Source organism: Paramormyrops kingsleyae, chromosome 16 (assembly GCF_048594095.1).
Source record: "Paramormyrops kingsleyae isolate MSU_618 chromosome 16, PKINGS_0.4, whole genome shotgun sequence".
NCBI lineage: Eukaryota > Metazoa > Chordata > Actinopteri > Osteoglossiformes > Mormyridae > Paramormyrops > Paramormyrops kingsleyae.
The window spans coordinates 26,855,640-26,879,500 of NC_132812.1; the positions used below are offsets into that span (position 1 = coordinate 26,855,640).

The window sequence follows — 23,861 nt, forward strand, 5'->3', positions numbered from 1 at the left end:
ACAGTCACGGGGCCTGCCGACTGCTTTCAGAATGAGTGGCTTGATACATTTAATCTGGGAGACCAGGGAGATCACATGAGGCACAAGTAGGGGGCACACGCAAGAGTTTACTAGTTATTATAATATATAATATATAATATTGATGATCACAATCTCAGAGATGCAGTATGTTCTTTTGTCAGCATGTTGGGTTGCCACTTTAAAGCAAAACCAAATACACTAAAAATGTGATCAAAAAGTTATTTTTATTTACTATGGGTATTGTACATGTTGGATAAATAGTACCTATTTGAATTTTTTTAAAACAAAACATGTAAATGATATTTAAACATGCTTCAAAATGGCTTATCACTACAAGTAACATTCTTACGTATTGCTCATGAAAATGCATTAAAACCAAGTTATTAATGGATTGGTTCTTACACACGTCTATCTCACCTCTAGCAGAGTGTAGATAGTAAGAGGTGTTTTGGTAGCAGCATTGTACGAGAAATAAGTCAAACACATGGGAAAGAAATCAAGGCGTCATAGAGAATCCACTTGAGTTATGACAGGTTGGAGTGACTCATGAAAATTTAAATTTAAAACTATGGAAAAAAGATGTTTTTTTTTAGCACAAAACATCAGTTTATTAAACCATTCATTTTGAATCTTTTACTTGATTTTGAGACAGATTTTGAGAAAAATAAGGTAAAGCTGAAGGAGGCCGAGCTGCGCTCCGGCGGGGTGTGATTTGGACATAAGGAGGCCGAGCTGTGCTCCGGCGGGATGTGATTTGGACATAAGGAGGCCGAGCTGTGCTCCGGCGGGGTGTGATTTGGCCATAAGGAGGCCGAGCTGTGCTCCAGCGGGGTGTGATTTGGACATAAGGAAGCGGAGCTGTGCTCCGGCGGGGTGTGATTTGGACATAAGGAGGCCGAGCTGTGCTCCGGCGGGGTGTGATTTGGACATAAGGAAGCGGAGCTGTGCTCCGGCGGGGTGTGATTTGGACATAAGGAGGCGGAGCTGTGCTCCGGCGGGGTGTGATTTGGACATAAGGAAGCGGAGCTGTGCTCCGGCGGGGTGTGATTTGGACATAAGGAGGCGGAGCTGTGCTCCGGCGGGGTGTGATTTGGACACGAGAAGGTTCTGGACAGGTTTTCAGTATATTCAAATTTGCTCAAGTCATTCATGGTATTTATTTTAGATGGGGTACATGTTCTACATGATTTAAAACTACTCCCTTTTAATTCAAACTTTAAAGCACTTTTTTAATTGTATAAAATGAAATGATCAACTAGACTTGATTTGATTCTCTTATAGTAATTGTAAACTTATCGCAGGTAGTTGGATATTTAGAAGATATAATCGGGCATAATACCATCTGAAAGTGGTAAATGCACCTTTAAATCATGTGGACTTACATCTATATGTCCAATTTCATCCCATTCTAATGTCTGCTCATACAACATCTACTCAATAATGAATAAGGGAAACTTCTTGATCTTAATTTCAACATGAATTTTAAACCAGAAGGATAGCACAAGTTATTATTCAGAATAATTAATTACTAGGAAAGCTTAAGTCTTGGCAGAACACTTTGTAGTTACTCCGTCAGCAATATTTTTCATCAGCTCTTACCGTTTTGGATCAGCCCTTACTGTGCCCTGCCAGGATTAGGGTCATATCAGCCTATTAGCTCAGATGTACAGCATTTAAAAGTCAGATTGCTCAACACGCACAGAACCTGAAGCAGTCTGCAAGATTTACACATTTGCTTTCTGATGTCATGAGGATTTAGTTGCCTAGGTGGGTAAAATTCAAACTACACATGACAGTGGATAATGTACTCAGACACACACACCCACCCACACAGACACACACACATAGGTTTGTAATTATATCTTTGTGGGGACTCTCCATTCATTTCTATTGGGAAAACTCTAATCCCAACATGACAACCTTAACCTCTACCCATCCCTAACCTTAACCATAAGTAACCAAACAAAATACAAGACTTTTGGCATTTTTACTTTTTTGATTGTATTCACAGATCTTGGTGGGGACCTAAAAAATGCTCCCCACATTGTCAAAATAATAGATTTTTACTGCATTGTGGGAGACACTTGGTCCCCACAATATAATATAAACCTAATCCACACACACACAGGATTTGGGTGGGTGGGTAGTGTGACCTCTGCTGTAAGCAATTATAGCCTCTCCATTCAGAGGTACGTTCCATGCCCAGAAATATAGAGAAAAAAAATTTCCCTTCAGTCTTGGTTTTGGAAGTAGACCATGGAATATTATTCTTCAAAGTGTGAGTGGCTTGCCTGAGACTTACGATCGTTTGAGATGCAAGTTTCTGTGCATCATCTATGCCATTAAATTTATTTGCTAATAGTAACTGAGGGTAGAACGCCGGATGTAGAAGTATCATATCTTCATTGATAAATAATTACGATCCATAAACAGACAGGTCTGTGGTGTGTTTCTGACAGATCAGCTATGCTGCATCGCCTACTCACTGATGGCGGCTTCCTGACTCACTGCGGCCTGGACTGCTTAACAATAGTGGCCATTGAACACGGTCACAGCCTGCGTTTGTCGATTAATCCTTAGCCCGGGAGCCATAGTAACTACAAAATAACGACAAGTCCGTACATATTACTAAAAATACATGAGAACTGGAAGCTTGTGGGAACTGCATGTGATTTTGTATTCAATGATTGGAATTAAATCAAATGTTTAATAAATGGATTTTTAGAATCATAACTTATTTTCGAACCAGAAAAGCACATTACCTTTTTCGTCAGCGGTGCGTTAATGTTTGGCTGAAATCATTCTAAAGGAAAAAGTAACGAAAAATAACCCCCCCAAAAGACACGATACCTTTAGATGCAGTAAATGCAACAGATAAAAATTTATAACCACCCCCCCCCCCCATCCCCCTCCGAAACAGGAACTCCAGCCTCAGGGTCCCTGGTTCATGTAAAATATCCAGCAGTAAATGTCACAATGTAGACTCAGAGAATGTGGAAACTTTTTTTTTTGTTAGATTGTACCAAACGCAAAGCCAAAGCACGTCAAACCGGGTCAGTCCACCCCACACACTGCATACCCCTCTGTGCCCTTTCTAATGCCTACAGGTAACATTCAGGCCTGTTTCAAACCTTTCATGTAAACTAAACTTCACATGAAAATGTCTTCATCCTCCGGTATGTTTATTATGACCACTGGGGCCTCATCGTTCCCCTTCCTGTTCTTAAGAACAGCTGTCCCCCCTACTCCTACTCACATTTTTGCGTGGCCCCCTAGCTGGGTGATCCTTAGCTGACCCTAATGTGGACACCTTCAATAGGTTCTTAGCTAACAGCCTCTGTGGGGGGGGTGGGGGGGGGTGCTGATGCAGGTGGGAGTTCAGTTTCAGTTTGATTCCTCCATCTCCGTTTTGTCATTTGTGTGTACGGATCTGTTTCGTGTTTTGGCTGGAAGCCTTTGTCTGCAAAAAAAAAAGGAAGAGAGAGTGAGGGAAGCTGATCTCGTAATTAAGTTCCGTTTTCTCAACCTCAAATCATGGCTTTTTTCAACATGCAAATAGCTATGTCTGATTTCTTAATGTTTTCCACTGAAAATATGTAATAAACTTTTGCTCTATGAGACAAAGACTCCTTTTTTTCTGCCACACTGAGCAGTAAAATTGCGCTGAATTAAGGGATGTCGTCTTGGCTGATCCTCTGTATGTTATGGATTAGGGCAGGAGCAGGAGCAGAAGGACAGCAGCAGACTTTTGTTTAAACACAAAAATAGTGTTTTTGGCCAGGAGAGGCAAAGTCAAGACTGACTGCATATTTAAACTCCCCACAGTTCTCCCTCCTAAGACAGATGCTACCCCCACCACACAGAGTCACAGAATCTTACTTATGTGAAAGATGAATTTCACATCAGTGTTTCCTAGGTGAATTTCAAAACAAAACATTTTTATGTCAGTGTGAAAACATTTTTATATTAGAATTATTGCATATGGATGTTGAAGTATTAAATATATTAACATAAGAACATAAGAAATTTACAAACGAGAGGAGGCCATTCGGCCCATCAAGCTCGTTTGGGGAGAACTTAACTAATAGCTCAGAGTTGTTAAAATCTTATCTAGCTCTGATTTAAAAGAACCCAGGGTTTTAGCTTGCGCTAAACTAGCAGGAAGACTATTCCATACTCTAACTACAAGCTGTGTAAAGAAGTAGGCATAATAATAGTGGCAGTAGTACAATGAGGTAGGGAATGACAATTTAATATTTTATAAATATTACCATTTATTTTCGATGGGAGGTGGTGTAGAGGTGATGTGTATGTGTGTGTGCGTGTGTGTGTGTGTGTGTATAGCCTCCCATACACACCTTTGTGGAATATCCCTATGTTTTCAGTAAGCCCCATTTTGAATGTTTCATTCTACTAGAATTATCCATAACTGTATGTGGTTGCCTGGAAATACAACCACTATCATGTTCAGTTTCCGCCACAGCTGCTGACTACAGTCAAAAAAAAGGATGCACTTTAAAATGTTCCTGGCAAAATAAGTTGGCTGTCCACCCATCTTCCGATCATTTAGCCAGTTCTGGGTTGGGGGGATCTGGAGCTCTCCCAGCAAGCACAAGGCGGGGGGACACCTTACACACACACACACACGCACACACACACACACACACACACAAACATTCACATTATGGGCAATTCAGAAACACCAGTTAGCATTCGTGTATGTTCTTAGACTGTGAGAGAAAATGCATAAACACAGGGAGAAGATGCAAGCTACTCATGCAAGATAAAGGCTCCATCCAGTCCCCCAAACTGTGGAGGTGTGAGTCAGCAGTCCACCATTATTTAAGCAGATTGATCTCAGATTTTTTAAAAATATGTTTATAAATGGGGATGGGGGGGGGGGGGGTTCTGCAGTGTTTCACTCTGGGGCCAGGCTTGAATCTCCACCCCAGTCCTACAAGTGCGGAGTTTGCATTTTCTCCCCATGTCGTCATGGGGTTTCCTCCAGATACTCTGGTCCCCCCCCCCCCCCCCCCCCCCGCACCCCCCACAGTCCAAAAACATGCTGATGTTTATTGGAGTTACCAAAATGCCTGTAGTAATACATGAGTGAGTGAACACCGTGTAATTGTGCCCTGTTATGGGCTGGCACCTCATCCAGAATTGTTCCCTGTCTTGCGCCCATAGCTTTCAGGATCAGCTCCAGACCCCCTGCAATCTTGCATAGGACAAACAGGTATAGAAGATGGATGAATGGATGGATGGATGGATGAATGGATGGATATGCACTCCCACCAGGAGGCAGTGTTGGAAACTTCTGGTGAATGAGAATCTGTCAGTGCTTTGGATGCTATGCTCAATGTCTATATTGCTATGATGGGCAGCAGCCAGGACTTCCTTCACAGAAAGCGTGGGAGGTGCTGCCTTTCGGTCCCTGTACGAATGGAGCAAGAGTCGTGTCCACATGCTTGGAACAAAGCTGAAGTTGTTTAGGATGGGTGTTGGCCTTTGGCGGTGATGCATGTTGTCTCTGCTCCTGTTTCTGATTTTCATGGGCAGAATATCAAGGCTGAGCTGTGGCTGGGGGGCCGTCCAGGAGACCATGCACAGCACAACTGGGTGTAGAAAATGCATGGATGGGTTCATGAATGATGAGAAATAAGCACAGAGAAGAGCAATTAAGTTGTATATTGCATACAAAATTGATTTTATATAGTTTCTATGGAAAGAAATGGGCAAATACTTTTACAGGACCAGATATAAGCATAAGACACACTAATATGCAGTATTCATTAATGTTCTGTTTTAACTATGAAGGAACACAAACAAGAAAACCACAGAGACATCGATACAGGTTTATCTGGGCCTTTAAGTAACCCTGCTTTTCCGCCTCATTTATATCAAAAACTATATAAATCACTTATGTATTCCCAGTGTGTCTTGGTATGAACAGAGAAGGCGGAGAGACCAGCGATCTTTCAAATTCCTCCCTAAATTGACTGAGAGCATGTGATTAACATTGTTAATTTAACATACCACATCAGCACTGAGCGAAACAGCCGTACGCAGCTCTGAGCAAAAACTCCCAGCACCCGAAACTCCTCATATGTCAGGTTAGTAATGTTAAGTTAGTAATGTTCAGTAATGTTGCTTGTTTGTGCCATTATACGTATGATAATATTTTGGATACCGTGTATCTGTGTCTGTAAAGTATGTTTAACAGAATAGTGTCACATACTGGACTTTAATCCCATCTCATATTTTATTTTTGGAGAGCTACTACATAATTAAAATTTGTTACATTTATTTAATTACTATACTGATTTGTTATAATGATAAATTACAGCATGATACATAGGCTGTGCCACTTTCATAGTGTTCAAATACCAGAATCCTTAGGACATCAAGATATAGAGTGTTACATTGAAAAATATATATATTTTAGTGTATGTTTTGTAAGATTTTAGTTATGTTAAAAAATATTCTTTTATATGGATACTTTTGGTATTTATTAACAGTAATAGTAACTTATTCTGCATGATCAGTACAGTCATGTTCTTTGCAGAGTAAATACTGATAAAATCACATATCTGGTCATCATGAGGACAGTCCGCTATCATGTTTCTTACTGTCGAAGATGGAGCATTAATGAAGAAGCTTTGGTGTGAATGGAAACTCCCTAAAACTTATTTTTGTGTGGAAACATTAGGAAAACTTTCAGATCCACAGGAGGACCCAGGGTTTCACCATTATGAAATGTTTTCTTCAACACGACAGAATCAACACAGTAGAATTAGATAAACATGTAATAGATATGGTAAAACATGCATATATTTACTTGGACAAAGATATCTCTGTTCTGTTATGAAAATGTATCATTGAACACCATGCCGAAGAACAGTCATGTGATCATAAAGACTCTCGCTAGTTTAGCTGAGGTTTTTTACAATATGCCTTTAAGCCGTGTTCAGGGGACTACAAACATCTACAAACCAAGAGGGGTTGTAACAAATAACATGACTGAACTGCTGATTGCAGAGCAGATTATCTCACAAAACACATTCAGGCAGTGGTGGGGCCTTGAATAAAAGTAAATTAATTAATGACTAACAGACCATAATGATTTGTTGAGTGCTAATGACCCATGACATAACTTCCACACAGGATTGGAGATCTGGCCGAAAAATCTGTCTGCAGGTTATTATTATGGAAACATGAGTTAAATGTGAAGTAGGATGAAGCGGCAGTGATGTGTATATTGTACAGGAAAGCCTCTCTAATAGGTACAAAGGATACTGAATAGACGGAGAGAAACTGTACAGGGAGACATTCTGAAAAACAAGTCTTATATGATTCAGAGAGAGAAATCCAACATGGTTCAACAAAATATGCATGAAGTTTGCCAGTGTATCCCCCAGTGGAGGAAGTCCACTGCTGTACTATTGCAAAATTCGCTATATTTTAAGTACATCTTAAAATGAAATGCTTCATTAAAAATAAAAGCCAGCTGTAAAATACATCATATCTATTGTGAAGTTTGTTGGCTGAACCATGGATGTTTGCATCTGTGGTAATATGTCACCCGTAGATACTGGATAATCACAGTGTGGGGTCTGGATGACAGACAGCAACCAGAGATGTATGGATGGATGAATGGATGGATGTATGGATGGATGGATGTATGGCAGGGTTGCCAGCTCTCATGCATCTGACATGACAATCACACTTTCAGACTCTAACGCTCATGCAAGAAATCTTACAGCAAATCTATATTATTCCATTACAAAACCTAAAATTAGCTACATCAAAAGCGTTGGGGTAGTTTACTATTTACAAAGGTAATAAAACTGTTACATACATTTAAATGAGTGCGCAGACTTGTGTTGAATTGGAAATCTCACTCCAGCCAGCTGACCAAAGCTGGCAACTCTGGGATGGATGGATGGATGGATGGAGACACTAGGAGTTATATCTATCTTTGATCAGGACTTGGTGTTGTGTATTGTTACATTGCTAAGAGACCCTTTACAAAAGTCAGCTTGATAGTTTTATTAGAGTAGCTTGGATAATGGCACCACATCCCATCTCCAAAACAGCAGGCCCTCTTTTACCTCTAAGTCGACACTTTACTGTTCCACAGCCGGAGAGCGGGGCCTCTGCCCAAGAGCCAGAGCTGAAGTGAAGACGGCACCATAGCCATCACTGCCATGAACAAGAAACTGGACCTGTCCAAGCTGACAGATGAGGAGGCCAAGCATGTGTGGAAGGTTCTACAGCGTGATATGGACCTGAGGAAAAAAGAGGAGAACAGACTGGGGTGAGTACTCCCTTTATTTAGCTGATGGACAAACTGGCTTAGATGTACAGCAACACCTGGAAATTACGAGCTGCTGATTGTTCCCAGGATGGAAAATCTGCAATTATTTGAAGTGCTTATAAATTCACATCCTTCATGTGGACAGACTCGTAGGATGGTCAGATGGTCAGCTATGGGAATTCCTACACCATAAACTATAACTCCTACAGAGGTCACAGCTCTTTATTCCACTGGAAAGTTGCAGCACTTTCCCGACAAGTTTGTGATTTTGCAAGCATATTCCATACAACACAATGCTATGAATGTTCCGACATTTTTGATGTTTAATTCTTAATATTACACTTATCTGGGAGGGTTGCGGAGGGCTGACAAGGCTGGCTTGCCGCTCTTTGGGCCGTGTGGAGCAGATTGACATGCTGTGTGACTGTGGCCTCGGGAAGAGAAGCAGAAAGCCTGCCATTGTGAGTCAGATGTACACCGTGTGCCCAGGACTCAGTCACAAGGCAGGCGTCCACAGCACTAAGGCCTTGGCAAAGCTGGACCGCTCACAGATGCTCGCTCACAGATGCTCGCTCACAGAAGCTGAGCACCATCAGCAACAGCCCTGCAAAGAGAACTGAGAGACGCCAAAAGCGTGAGCCGCAAATGGAAAACCTCAGGGCAGAAGCACATATAAACACCTAACAACGGCCAGACACTTAAGAACTCATAATATTGCTATAAGCAACAACAAATACAAACTGTAAATTTTCCATATAAATTATAGCGAACACATGAATACAGAAATGTATATTATTTTTTCATAATTTGTTCTTTTCTGAAGCCAACTGGTCATTAACGATCTGGGCATGTCAACAAACTGGGTTTTATTATGCTGTATGACTTACACCAGAAAATTCCACGGCTGCTCAAGGCAGTAAAACACGATTCAGCTTTTGAGTGTTTCCTTGGAGGGAGTGAGACAGATACAAGATACAAGATACTTTATTCATCACATACATGGCTATACAAGTACAACATGTAGTGAAATGTACCCTGAACGACCCTTAGACTGTGCAAATCAATTCAAAAATAGAATTAAGAATGAGTCAACAGTTAAAAATCAATAAACTAAAAAGTTACAATAACTAAAAATGTATACTAAGAGAAATACAGCAGTATAATATAAGAAATAATCTTAAAGTTAAAAAACTGTACTTGTGCATATGATGAGAGAGCTTTGTATTTAAAGTGCAGGTGACATAAGTATAAAGATACATAAATATAAATATAAGCAGCAAAGGTGGATGGAAATATAGTTACAGATTGGTGACAGTTGGGAAGGGTTTACATGGGTTGTGTATATTAAGGGTGTAGTGGTGGCATGTCCTGATTAAGGAGTCTTACGCCGTGAGGATAGGAGTTCCCAAGTCTCTCTGTTTTTGCTGTAATCCTCCTAAAGCGTCTGCCTGATTTCAGCAGCTCAAACAGACAGCTGCTGGGATGAGACGAGTCTCTGATGATCCTGGTTGCTCTGCTCCAGTATCTCCTGGTATAAATGTCCCGCAGAGATGGTAGAGAAGATCTGGTGCAGCACTCTGCTGCCCGAATCACTCTCTGCAGTCCCTTAACGTCCTGTACACAGCTGTTTCCGTACCAGGATGTGATGTTCTGGCTCAGAACATTTTCCACAGCGCCGGAGTAAAAAGTCCTAAGAATCGCTGAAGAAATCTGAAACTTCTTCAGCTGTCTTGGGCTTCTCAGGCTGGTATTTTTGTGGAAGATCATGAGGAAACTGCATTATCATGCTCATAATGGCATGGGTTCTCCTATCAGCTTAGATTAACTCATTAGTTAAGATTTGTTTTATCCTATATAAACAAAATTGTGTGTTATCTGGTCTGGATCATTTTTCAAATCATCTCAATATTATACATAGTACAACAGTGTTACATTTTAGTCAAATACAGTAAAACCTTGTATTGCGAGTAACTTGGTTTGCGAGTGTTTTGCAAGATGAGCAAAAATTTTAAATAAATTTTTACTTGATAAACGAGCGAGTAATACGTATACGCTTTGCCTAGTGTCACATGATCACAGCTGAGGCGATGGTTTTTCTCTCTATTAGTTATAGTAAAAGTTGTCCTACAAAATAATCCTCCTCTTCTCCTCTCTCTCGTCTCCCTCACACCATCCACGATTCTTTTCAAAGGTAAAGTGCAGGTTAATTTGTTTTTATGTATTTTTACTTTATATTTTGTATTAATCACTTTTATATTAATATTTTTGAGTTGTGGAACGAATCATCTGAGTTTCCATTATTTCTAATGGGAAAATTTGCTTCGATATACAAGCGCTTTGGATTACAAGCACGTTTCCGGAACGAATTATGCTCGCAAACCAAGGTGCCATTGTATATACAGAGAGTCTATTGCTGCATGTTGGGAGTAAGGAGGCATGTGAGACTATGGTTACTAAGCATGAAGTACGGTTATATACACTGGTTACCACTGTCACAAAAGAAAAAAGGAAACTGGATGTAATTGGTCATAAAAGTCACTAGTAACAAAATAAGGCCAAGAAAGCCTTTCTGATAACCAACTGGGCTGATGTGAAATGAAATGAAAAGAAATGAAATGAAATGAAAAGAAATTAAATGATTCTTTATTGATCCCTGTGGGGAAATTATCTCTGCCTACCCTATCTTGCTCTCCATGACACACATTTACACAACACAGATGTGTTTCCTGAAGTCCAGGGGTCTGATACTCAGTCTAGGTCTTGCTCTGCCTGTATACAGATCATTCTCAGTGATTCTGCGTGCGAGCATTATTTCACAAAGGATTTAATTTTTCATTAATGAATGGACCTACAAGTCATGAGTTACGATCCTTGGATACCAGCTTAATTTTGGTTGCTTAGTGGCTGCGATTAACTACACAAATAAAATATACAAAAATTTCTTTGAATGTTAATAATTATACCACAATATCTGGAGATATTTTGTAATCAATCTGAAAGTGTTTAGCTCCTTTACAGGGATAAATCTAGTTATTAGATATTAACGTGATGCCTGTAACTATAATCATAAGTAAGGTAAACATGAAACATGGAGAAGAGTTTCCAGTTCTCTCCTGACTGTTTAATTATGACATATATTTACTTGGTCTCATTGAGCTTGTTTTATATAGCTGAGGGCCAAATCACTGGTGGACAGTGATTATAAGGGAAGCTGTAACCAGGCTGTGGAAGGGATATTGTCCGCAAAAACCCAGGAAAGCCTTCTGGGGGTCATTTATACAGTCACAAGATTTCATTTTGGATGCACAGTGCATTTGTTTTCCATGCCAGAACAAACCAGGGACACAAATGCAGGAGAGCTTGAGTCCATAACCCGGTCAGGGAATCTTCTACATCAACATGCAGCCGATATGTAAGCCTGAAGCTTGCTTATTGGATTAAGGAGTCGTGCTGCTGTTCTGTGATTTTTGGCAAAAAAACTCCCGCCATTGCAGCTGGGCTGGCAATCCGTTCATTTCCTCAGGACCTTCTCCTCTACCGGCATCTAGAGGAAAGACATCCGAAAGTAATTTGACTATTATGCCATAGATGGTCCACCATTCCTAATGCTGACCCCTTGGTTTACTACACTATAATCCACAACTGCTTCAATAAAAACATCCAGCTCTTAAATGCAACTAATCCTATGTTGTTATATAAGTCCATGAATGAAAAGTGACTTTTTCCAGAGCTAGAAAATGTGATATTACTTCAGTTTTTTACTATATGGAGCAGGCCTCTTGCTTGATTGTTTATTCCTCAATTTGATTCCAACCATAAAACCAAATGAGGTATTTATTGCACCTTGCTTTGGGAAATGCAATAATTCTTTTTAAATGAAAGTTGCGAGAATTTGAACAGTTTAGTATTTTATACTATAGGAGTGTAAGCTGCCTTCTACTCCTGTATCGGCCATGACAGGGATCTGAAGACCAAGATCGAAAAGGAGGACTCCAAACGTGAGCTTCTGGCCGGCCAGCCCAGCTTGACCGCGTCCTACTGCATTCACTGCCTGCAACCCTTCAAGTTCCTTGTGAACAGTCGCCGGCAATGTGCAGACTGCAAGCTCTACATGTGCAAAAACTGCAGCCACTACATCAAGAAGGAGAGGAGCTGGGTTTGCGATCCCTGCTGCATGTCCAGGTCAGGTCTCCGAGCCTTCACCCAGCACCAGGTCAACCTGTCGCACCCATGACAGAAGATCACTCATAAGATACACAAACCTACAGGATATGGCTTTGGGGTATTTTAATAAAACCAACAAACACAGCCAGAAACAGGGATCCAACCTGGGGATGTGTGAGGCACTATGTCACCCAAGTACCCAAGTACAAGATTAAGAAACAATTTCCATTCCATCCATTGAATATCCATAACCACTTATCCTGTCTTGGGTGCCAATGGAAGCACTGGGCTCAAGGTGAGGGACACTCTAGATGGGATTCGAGTCCATGGCAGGGTCGTATGGGCAATCATATACTAAAGGCAACTTAAAGATATCGTTTCACCTAACCGCATGCTCTTGGACAGCAAAAGGATACCTGGAGGAAATCAGCATGAACACAGGGAGAACATGCAAATTCGAATTTGAAAGCAGTTTGTGCAGCCATGGTAGGTCGATACATACAGCATGACCTGCACAGACATGCCATACGTCTCCATCTTAGCTTTTTGAGGAGATGTCCAGCAGCTTTGCTAGCCCTGTGAGATTCCATTTCCCGTAAGCATGGCTTCATTAGACCAGGGGTCACCTCTGGAACCCAGAGAAGGGCCCTTCAGTCCAAAATCCTCTCTGAAGCGCCCGCTTCCCCCCCAGCTGTTGACAGCCAATGCGAGCCAAGATGGCCCCCGCACTGTTCGGCTTCCCAGCAGAATGCATTTTTAGAGTGAAAGGAACAGCAGGAACTTCACTGAAAGGCAGGCTGCAGCCTACAGCCTGTTATCTTTGCAGTCACCTAAAATCCTCCTTTTAGAAAACTACATATGTACTCTAAACATAGATCTGGAACATTGTTGTAGTAACTTTGCCCAAAAAACCACCAGGAATGACAAATTTTGTTGTGACAATTACCTTTATGAATGTCTGCTTGATGTATAAACCCAACGTCTGAAATATTGTTGTTTTCCCACCCTGAGTTTCCATTATCTGTCACTCTATTTAGTCTGTGGCACATTTGAGTCTATAGAACCACGGCGAGAACATAAACACAGGCTTTTTTCCACAAGGACCATGGAGCTTCATGTTATAAAACCTCATGGGTGGCAGTCATCTGTGTGCATTTCTCACCGTACTCTATATAATCCTTTTTTATGCACACATGCTTTTATTTAGGATTTGTTGCACACAAGAACTCTTTGGGAGATGCTTGGCTCTCAGTATCTCAATGTTGGTCAGCCAGAGGACCTGGGTGCTGTGGTTCTCCTGCCATGACTCACATGGAACGTGTCACAAATGCTCATGAGCGCCGTCCTCCTGCTTGCATAGGGTATTGAAGACGGGCACGTTGGACTGGTTCCATAACAACGTACGTTCCCGCTTCAAGAGATTCGGCAGTGCTAAGGTGATGCGCTCACTCTCCCAGAGGCTGAACGGGGAGCAGGGCTTACTGACGGACCTGAGAGGTAAGTGTCAAAGGACAGGATGAGCAAAGTCAGTTCCAGATGGTTCTAAGAACGGGACATGGGCGCCAGCAGCTGTTCCCCTGTGTGCACTGTGTGTATCCTTGGAATTTAGACTTATTTGGTTAATGTTACTTTTTTGTGCCTAGTTATATCTGTGACAAATGTAAAACGATGAGCAGCCACACATTTCTGGGAAAAAAAAAAAATGAATCTGAAATTTCCACAGAGAATCCAGGTTGTGATTTTCTCACACAATTCATTATAAATATATTTCTTTTTCTTATTTTGCATTGCATACTGTCTTTATGAAGATGGAACAAACAATATGTAGAAATGCACATTACATATCTGTTGAGTGTTGACATACCGATATTGCTAGCTGATTTTAAAACTTTATTAATATTCAAAGTTAGCAGCACCAAAGCTAAAGACACAACCACAGAAATAATGGAGATGATTGCACTGGATGGTTTATAAGTGGTCTCACAGTTCCGGCCTGCAACATGTTCTTAATTCATCATTAAACATGATCTATAGATTGATCTTTTGTTTTCTGCAGAATAAAAAAATATATATAGTAATTCCGCTAATAAGCACCAAGAGAGCCAACTCACTGGTCTTCCACTAATGAATATTCACCAAGACACCTAAGAAACAAGAATTTCATGTGACAGGAAGGTTGCTGGGGTGTATGAGGTTGCCTCTACTCAAGTAAGCAATTTGAAGTACCTCCCTTTTGGTTAGTTTTGCCTGGGTGGGTGGGTGCAGGAGGTAGTCAGACAGATTTAATCAAGGGCAACCTATCTCCCTGCCGGTGGGTCGGGGTGAGTATGTGTCAGGGAGGGGGGCTGCACATCCAGAGATAAAATCCTGCAGGGGTCCTGAGAACGAGATGCTGTGAGTCCATTCTCCTCATCCAGACCACTGCATTACCACCTTCCCCTCCTACCTTGTGAAAGTCCTGAACGCTTACACAAGCCTTCAGTGTCTCACTGCCATTTAGCAAAAGTGAAACGAATATAAACTTATCAGTCTTTTTTATATCTTAGCCACCCTCTCTTTCAACTAATTGCCTGGCTACATTATAGGAGTCTCCAGCTGCCCATTTTAGGGGGGGGGGCATCCATAAACGCTACACGAGGGTCACGTGATTTAGGCGGTTTTGCTTTATCCTCCTGCAGTGCTCTACTTGTACACAGGAGGAGACAAAAGTGCCCTCTGTAGGTAGAAACGCTGATGTCAAACTTTCACTGGGTCATAGTGCTACTTATTATCAAGCAGAGCTCAACCACAGAGTGTCTGGGGACAGAGGCGTCCCACACTGTGGCTGTATTATTGCTGTTACCTATCAGGAACATCAAGGGAGGCCTCCAGCTTGCATTTGTAGGTTTTACATATTTTTTTACAGGTTGTGAGCAGAGGTAAAAAGCGGAGCAAGGGTACTGGAGAGCCAGCATAATGAAACGAAAAGGGACAAGGCCCCTTTAAGAAGGGCAATCAGAATGCATTTAATCTCAATTAAAAAAAGAATACTCAACAGCAACACAACAACCACAAAACATACTCACCACAGGTCTGACTGCAATGCCCCTCTAAGACCCTCCCAAGACTTTTCCAAACCAACTCAGCTGCCTCTATAAATACCTTAAGAAAGCAATTAGTCCAACCAGGATCAGCTGGACTTCTAGAGATCTAGAGATTAGCTCTAGGTATGTGTCTAGAGATTAGTTGCCATGGAAATCCATCAAAATCCAGCCCTATGCCATCACTGTCCATACCAAATCATAGCAAATTTGGATCACAGGTATTAGCTGCCATTATGTTGAATAAAAATGTAACCGGCTGAGTCTAGAATTCCCAAACCAGGCACAAAATATTCTGGTTTGGTCTGTGTTGGAAGGGCTGACCACCATTTTAATCTCCACAGGTCCGCGTGATGATGATACACACAGCACGCCTGACATTCGCCGTGAGTACAGAGAGAGAGGGAGGGAGAGAGGGAGAGAGAGAGGGAGATGTGTATGGGATGTGGGCACAAAAGGAGCCTGTGTGTACATTAAGTATACATTTATTTATAAGAGGCTTTTATCCAAAGCAAGTTGAGGAGAGAGCAGTATCTGGTAATGTCGCTGGAGCAGCTGGGGTTAATAGCCTTACTCAACAGCCTAATGGTGACATGAGCCACTGAGTTTCAACAGTGACCATCTAATCAAAGTGGGTCCTATCCCACAGAGCCAATCACTGCCCTATACCCAGGGCCATATAAATCCTCTGTGATCAGTGCTATGTGAATCCTCTGAGATCAGGGCTGTTTGAATCTTCCATGATTAGGGTTATGTGACTACTCTATGATCAGGGCTGTGTGAATCTTTGGTGATCAGGGCTATGTGAATCCTCCATAATCAGAGCTTTATAAATCCTCTAAGATCAGGGCCATGTGAATCCTTTGTGATCAGGGCCATGTGAGTCCTCGGTGATCAGGGCCATGTGAGTCCTCGGTGATCAGGGCCATGTGAGTCCTCGGTGATCAGGGCCATGTGAGTCCTCGGTGATCAGGGCCATGTGAATCCTTTGTGATCCGGGCTATGTGAATCCTCGGTGATCAGGGCCATGTGAATCCTCGGTGATCAGGGCCATGTGAGTCCTCGGTGATCAGGGCCATCTGAATCCTTTGTGATCAGGGCCATGTGAATCCTTTGTAATTAGGGCTAAGTGAATCCTCTGTAGCAAGGGCTGTATGAAGTTTTTATAATCAGGTATAAAGTTGACTCTCTCATTTATATAGTCTCTGTAGTGTTTCTTTCATACAAACCTTCTCCCTGTGTCCCCAGACAATTATGATGGTCATGAAGAGGATGAAGCATTAGATGGTCAGCGCTACAGGATGGTAAGCAAAGGTCTACGTACACACACACACACACACACACACACACACATACACATACACACTCCATGTAAATGTTTTGGGACACTCTCCATTCATTTCTATGGACATAACCCTAATCCCAACAATGACAACCTTAACCCCTACCCAGCCATAACCTTAACCATACGTAACCAAACAAAATACAAGACCTTTGGCATTTATGGTTTTTTGATTGTATTCACAGATCTTGGTGGGGACCTAAAATTTTTTTTTATAAAATTGTGTTTCCCCTTGTCGAGACCGGAAAAATGGCTCCCACAACATCAGAATAACAGCTTTTATCACATTGTGGGGAGATTTGGTCCCCATGATGTAATATATACATAACCCACACACGCACACACACACACAATATGACTGTCATGACACAGCATTCAGGGAGCTTGGCAAAACTCAATGACAAACTCCTGCTGACTAACCTCACAAACCCGGAAACTAGACAACTGCTAGCAATGACCATGAACCCAAAGACAAAACACCAGGTGTCCAAGACCACGAACCTGTAAGCAAGACGCAAACCAGAAGAAATCAAGCAGATTAAAACCATCCTGACAAAACAAAAAAGGCCCAATTTACAGGTCGTATGGACCTTGTTTAATGTCACCCTTATGAAGGCAGTACTGGTATATGAATCCCAGTCTACTGTCCGATAGAGCAGGGCTTTGGATCCCCAGATGGAAACAGACCTGAGCCAGAGCCCCCCCACCATCACTGGGTAATCACATTACTGACTAAGGATGGGGGGGGGGGCTTTATGGTTTTTTTTAGGGCGTCCCTGTTATTTGTGTTGCCTACATTTTTTTGATAATGTTTGTAAACAAGGTGTATGTCGTAGGATTTTTCCAGTGTGACGTGAAGCTCTTTTTCACACCCATAATCGCCAGTGTCTGTCTGCAGTCTCCGGTGGTTTGGAGCTGTGGACACCCCATAACATCCAGTGGTCATATCTCTGTAATCTCCATTGTCTCCAGGAATTCCATCGTCCAAAAATAGCTTAATCTCTATCATTTTCGGTGAGACCATGTCTATAAACTTTCTCTGTCGTTACTCTCAATGTTTTCAGATGCGGAAAACCAAGCGTCTCCTTTCCGTCCACCCACTGGATTTTGATATGGAACAGGAGTGCTCCAGCCACTCCCGCCGACAGTCTGTCCAGGTATCCGGTCATTCCTCCCTCTTCCCATTCTGCCACTAATGACGGCTGGTTCTGATCATATGCTGTAAAGACCAGAATACTCTCACGGGGGCTTGTCTTCATTCAGAGATGATCTGATCCAGGCCTGTGGTACGTTGCGTAATGTTGACAGCTTGCGCTGATATTTCATGGTGAGTCACAGGTACTGGAGGAACAATACAGACCAGGGAAAGATCCGGAGTTTAACACAGAGGTACAGTTCCACTACAGCCGCAGGAAGAGCCTGGACAAACTGTCTCGTTATGGTGAGCACCGAGAGACGCCCATGCTATTCTTAAAACGCCTAGTGTGGTCTGTGTCTTGCTGAGCATAATGCTGTTTCGACCACTGACAAAAGGAAATTAATGAATGGATTTTAGGTACGTCAAAGCAAATTTATGTGAAGGCAGGTTTTAAACATCCGCTAATTTAAGATCATTATACAACAAAGAGTATGAGCTCCAGATGTGCAGCTCTGCTTGGGACTATGAATAGCGCTGAGGTCTTTAACTCATGGCCCAGTCCTGTTCTGCTGACACAGTGAGAGCCGTGAGATAACTGAAGCCACCTTCGAGCGGGGAGAGGAGAACAGAAGCACAACAGTTCTTCACATGTGACCTGGAAGAAGGATATTATTCATCATGCAGGATATGGGATATGGGAATCAAATGAAAGATTGCTGTTCAAAATATGTCACACAATACCTTCATAAAGCATCGACTGGGCCAAACACAGGACCTCCAATAGACTGATTTTGATTTTTAAATGAGCTATTTTCCTGGCATTGTTTTCATTTTATCCCATCGGCTGTTATGTCATTATTGCATTGTTTGTAAATTAGTGGGATTATAATTTATTGCATATGGCATAATACAGGGGTGGCCAATCTTATCCGCAAAGGAACAGTCTGCATGCAAGTTTTTGGCCTATCTTTTAGGTCATCTGTTCAAACCCAGAGAACTCTTCAGCCAATCAGTCCTCTAATTTGTAATCTAATTAGTGAGTTGCAGTGAAAACCTGCATACACAGCGGCCCTTTCCGGAAAAGACTGGTCACTCCTGGCACGATATGTTTTGCATATTATTTAAAGTGTGTGCAGTAATCAGACCAGTTAGTAGTTAGAAAGTCCTGAAATCTTCAGACACTGAATAATCCAGTGTTGAAGCCGATCAATATTACTTGTCTGATTACTCTTCGTCAGTTTTATTTTGTACTAAAATCGGGTATTAGGAGTAACATGTTGCTTATATCCACCTGTTCCAGATGAGAGCCATTTCCCAGACCATCGGATGATGCGTACCCGCTCCCTGTCCAAGATTGGGACGTTCCAGCGCTACCCTCACTGCGAGCCGGACACCTCAGAGGAAGAGGGAAGCGAGCGCTTCCCCATGTTCCAGCTGCCCCCACGGCGACGTAGCCGCGCCTCATCCCAGGAGAATGTACACCAGAGTGCTCCGCCGGTGCGTGCGTGTGTGTGTTTCAGTGTGCAGAGGCCCAGGGTGTGTCATACCTGTGAGGCATCCAGACTGTCAGCCAATCAAAAGGCTTCAAGGTCATCCCAAAAGTACTGTTCTTTGTGTGAGTTCAGTATTAAGTCTGAGACCGCCCCCTCATAATCCATAACCCCCGCCCTATTGATGGCTACTTTATAGATGACTGAGCTGACCAAGCGCATGGAAGCCATTGAAAGCCTCTTGAGTCGTCTGGAGCAGAAGATGGTCGAACCTCCTCAGCAGGTGGGAGAGCATTCAGGGAGACTAGACACTGCTTTTCTCGGTCTCGACAGACCCACCTCTCATGCTGTGTGGTTACTGTGTACTTTGACTCTCTGTCAGCTACCCTGTCATTGGACTGACCTGCTTTCTCTCCAGCTGGACTCTCACTCTGCAGTGGACCTGGAAGAAGTGAAGCTGAGCAGGAAGTTACAGGAGCTGACGGGAAATATCAGTGACAAGGGCCTTTCCTCAGAGGAGGATGAGGCCAAAGTGCCCCCAACCCCCAAGGAGACCCAGAGGAAAGACAGGGTGCAGGGAGAGCCAGCCCTGGGGGGCCCCATCGCCATGGAGAGGGTAATGAGCTCCTCAAGTGAAGAGCAGCTCTCAGACGCTCAAAAGGTGAGAAGGAGCATGCCATCAGCCACAGTAACACAAGTGCCATACAGAAAGACTCTACAGAAAACCCACGAGGCATAGCGAGTCCATGCAGATTAAGTCACACACAAACCAACTCATTAGCAACAGGAATAATGTACAAACTACCTACAACATCCAGACACACTCAGCACCTTAAACTAACACCATGCATTGACTCCACACACTCATGTTGATGGTACTAATACAGTATATCTGCATATTGAGATAAAACACTATACAATAAAAATCACAATTTGCCAATATGGGGAAAACTATATCCCATCTATCTCCAAACTCTGGGCCCTTTGATCTCTTGTGAAACCCAGTCACCCTAAGGGTTAACCTAGGATATATGTGATTCTGAGACTAACCTGATGGAAATAATTACTTCCTAATTGTTCATGAGATAGCTAATTGTTCTTTAGATTTTTGATATCGCTTTTGTACTCATTTTGAGAGTTTGCGGTAATTAAACTTTGAACGCATAGAATAATACAAGTATGTATACATGTAGGTAATTATTTTTAAATAAATACTGGTAATATCAACAGTTCCACACATACTACTTGCTTACATGCAGTGGAGGGGTGCTGTGGCCAGTTAGTCTTGAACGTTTGGAGGACCTTCTGTTTATCTTTGTCATCCCAGTTTTTTCTGTTATTGTTTATGACATTCGTCCCTCTGTATGTTTCTAATCCTTCACTTGTTTCCACTTTGGACCTATTGTGTTAGAAAGGACGTCACTTAAAATAAACTAAAATAAATTCACAAGATGATGACTTATATCCTGGCTGTATGGTTGCTCTAACCGCTTTTCTGACAGGAGGAGAAGATGCAGACTTCAGGGTCGTAACCGCTGCTTTGCTGTGGCTGACAGAGTGTAGGGCCAGCGTCGGCTGCTCTAACCACTACGTTACACTACCCCAAGATTAGCAGCCTGGTGGTCCAACAGTTCCTCCGCACTAACCAACAGTCCAAATGCTACCAAACAATTAGTCACAGTCACCTGATCCAGACCCAAGTGTCCTACTCTATTCCATACTTACTAACAGCCCCGGTAATATTTTACGTACGGCCATGTTTTTAGTACTTTATAAACACATTCATAATGCATTATAATGCATTCATAAAGCATTATAAACATGGCTATAAATATTTATAAAAAGGCATAACACATTATAGCCATGTTTATAATGCATTATGACTGCTTTATGAAGCTCTCATCTATAATGTGCTATAGATACCTTTATAATGCAGTACAAAGCATCCTTAATGCTTATATCAACCATTATAATGCATTATAAAGGTGTCTATAGTGCATTATAGATGAGGAAGTATTCATAATGCATGATGAACATGGTTATAAGGTGTTATGGCTTTTGATAAATATTTATAGCCATGTTTATAATGCTTTATAAATGTATCATTATTTGTTATGAATGTATTTATAAATTGCTAAAAACATGGCCTTAAGAAAAGTGTTACCACAGTGCTCAAGTCTACCCTCCTAAGCTCACGGCCATAAGGACCAAGGTCATGCATTGTCATCGCTGCTGCACTGTAACCCATAGATGCTCACCCTTCCTGACTAACATAGTGCTCTGGCTGACTAACCTGTGTTCCCATTCGGTGGCCTTCAGGTCCACTGACTCCTGTTCCCTTTACATGGCTTTCAGAGATCCAGTGCGGCAGCCCTCTGTGACATCACTACTGTGGTTCTAAGAACCATAAATGCCACTGAGAGAGCGCTGACCGAATTGGCTCCGTCAAACCCTAATGACACATACCACTTAATGGGGACAGATGTAAGGCAAGCTGATGAGGCTTACAGAGCACTTGAGGAAAATGTAAGCTTAACTGTACCCATCTCTGTCAAGGCAGCATTGCAAGGGCTAAAATATGTCGATCATACCTCTAACATGTTAAGTTGTATGTAAGAGACCTACAGTAAACTTCCTTGCGTGATAGTATCCTACCAAGCCAGAGTGTTAGCTTTGAGTACTCTCATGCTGCATGAGCAGATCTTCCGGGTTGGAGTGCCGTAGCCTTCCTGCTATCCGCCGTCCTGCAGGTCTACCTGACAACAGGCAAATCCTACGACCTGGAGAGGAAGCTGAAGTCCCTGGAGCAAAGTGCAAAGAGCCGCTACTGCGGGTACACCGACTCTGAGCTGTCCGAGCTGGAGGACAAAGTGGCTCTGGCCGCCGCCAGGGTGCAGAACACTGAGAGCGAGGTAGCTGCGCAGAGCTCGGGGTCTCCTCCGGGGCCTGCAGAGAGGGGTCACGCCGGCGTGGCTCCAGCTCCCCTCCAGGCGGCACTAACGCCTCACATGTGTCTCCACAGGTCTCCGACATAGAGAACAGGATAGCTGCCCTTAGTATGGCGGAAGGGTCAGAGAAGTCAAGGAAGAAGGTGAATGGAAAACGTTGTTCACGGGTCACAAAATACCCAGATTTGATAAGATGTTTAATACCATACATAGCCATATTTGATCATATATTATTGTCTATATTTTATATTCCTCAGCAAATGGGATGCAACCAAAGGCTGAATATTTGTAGATAGTGTTGATTTTTTTAGTGTTAAAGCAGTAAAATGATCTCTTTGAAAGCTTAGGGCAGGGGGGGACAGCCCAGATCCTGGAGTGCCGATATCCAGTAGGTTTTCTAATCGACCTGGTCTCTGATGAATCACACCTGATCTAACTCATCACCAGATAGTAACTCATCAGGTAGGATAGAAAACCTGCTGGATACCAGCACTTCAGGATCAGAGTCACTTACCCCTGCCTTAGGGTTATTGATATGGCAGAAGGAGGCTCTAGAACTCGACTTTGGTGCTGAGCCAGTAGAGAATAATCAGGTGGAAGTGATTTGTGTAGGAGGATGGGCATCCCTGAAGACCAACCAAGCTGCTATAGGACAGGCCAGGTCGCCCATGTAGGAATCAGGAGCACTATTCACCCCTGAATCTCTCTTCCCTTCCAGGTATCCGGTGCACAGAGGCGAATGGTCCCTAACAACTCTTCAGCAAGTAAGATCTGAGCCCACTTTCCTGCACATTTGTAAACGTTGTAGCTCCTTTAACATCATCACATGACACTGAGAAATGAGATCAGATCTTATGAGAGTAATAAAAGCAGCTTAAAACCGCTGGTTTTCGATCAGTGATAAATCTCTCCGGTACTCATCTGGCTCAAATGGAGAAATTAAGCTCTCTGTCAGAAATCCAAGTAGCTGAATAGTTCAGCAGAAGCGAAAAAAGGACAAGCATGTGAATGATCAGCGTGTGTGTGGATGAAAGCCCTTTGTATTTTTCCACAAAACTCCATAGCTAAGTTTCGAACTACATGCACTAAAACTAAATTGCATGATGTATGATTATTAAATGATACTGGTCAACAAAGATTTTGTCACAGGACAACTAAGGGGACGATTGCTGACTTCTGCTGGACCTTTAAAAGAGACCAAGTACAACAGAAAATCATACACTTCATCATCATTACACTTTCAGATGAGTCACTTCCACCATACCCATATACTGCAAAAATACGCATTGCATAAAGTTTAATTCTGTGTCACTCAAAATCCTTGCATGATAGGGAAATTATGATTAGATATTGTAAGATTC

General features: G+C 42.4%; 1 protein-coding gene and 1 long non-coding RNA gene across 5 annotated transcripts; one reads left to right on the forward strand and one right to left on the reverse strand.

Annotated features, from left to right (window-relative positions):
* Window positions 1-8,204: 8,204 nt before the first annotated feature.
* LOC111850214 (melanophilin) lies at window positions 8,205-23,382 on the forward strand. 4 transcript variants are annotated; one of them, XM_023823880.2, is made up of 14 exons: window positions 8,205-8,338; window positions 12,299-12,520; window positions 13,863-13,999; window positions 15,927-15,968; window positions 16,831-16,886; window positions 17,989-18,081; window positions 18,263-18,365; window positions 19,363-19,559; window positions 19,752-19,835; window positions 19,971-20,213; window positions 21,908-22,078; window positions 22,303-22,464; window positions 22,575-22,643; window positions 23,219-23,382. In XM_023823880.2, the coding sequence occupies exons 1-14, from the start codon at window positions 8,229-8,231 to the stop codon at window positions 23,273-23,275; spliced, it is 1,746 nt and encodes a 581-aa protein (XP_023679648.2). In that variant the 5' UTR covers window positions 8,205-8,228; the 3' UTR covers window positions 23,276-23,382. The 4 variants fall into 4 exon arrangements, with proteins under 4 accessions (XP_023679648.2, XP_023679650.2, XP_023679649.2 ...); XM_023823882.2 differs by lacking the exon at window positions 21,908-22,078; XM_023823881.2 differs by lacking the exon at window positions 15,927-15,968.
* LOC140578704 (uncharacterized) lies at window positions 13,607-15,985 on the reverse strand. Its single transcript, XR_011982969.1, has 2 exons — window positions 15,568-15,985; window positions 13,607-13,992 (listed from the first exon to the last, which is right to left on the reverse strand). It is a non-coding gene; the product is annotated as an uncharacterized lncRNA (long non-coding RNA).
* Window positions 23,383-23,861: the final 479 nt, after the last annotated feature.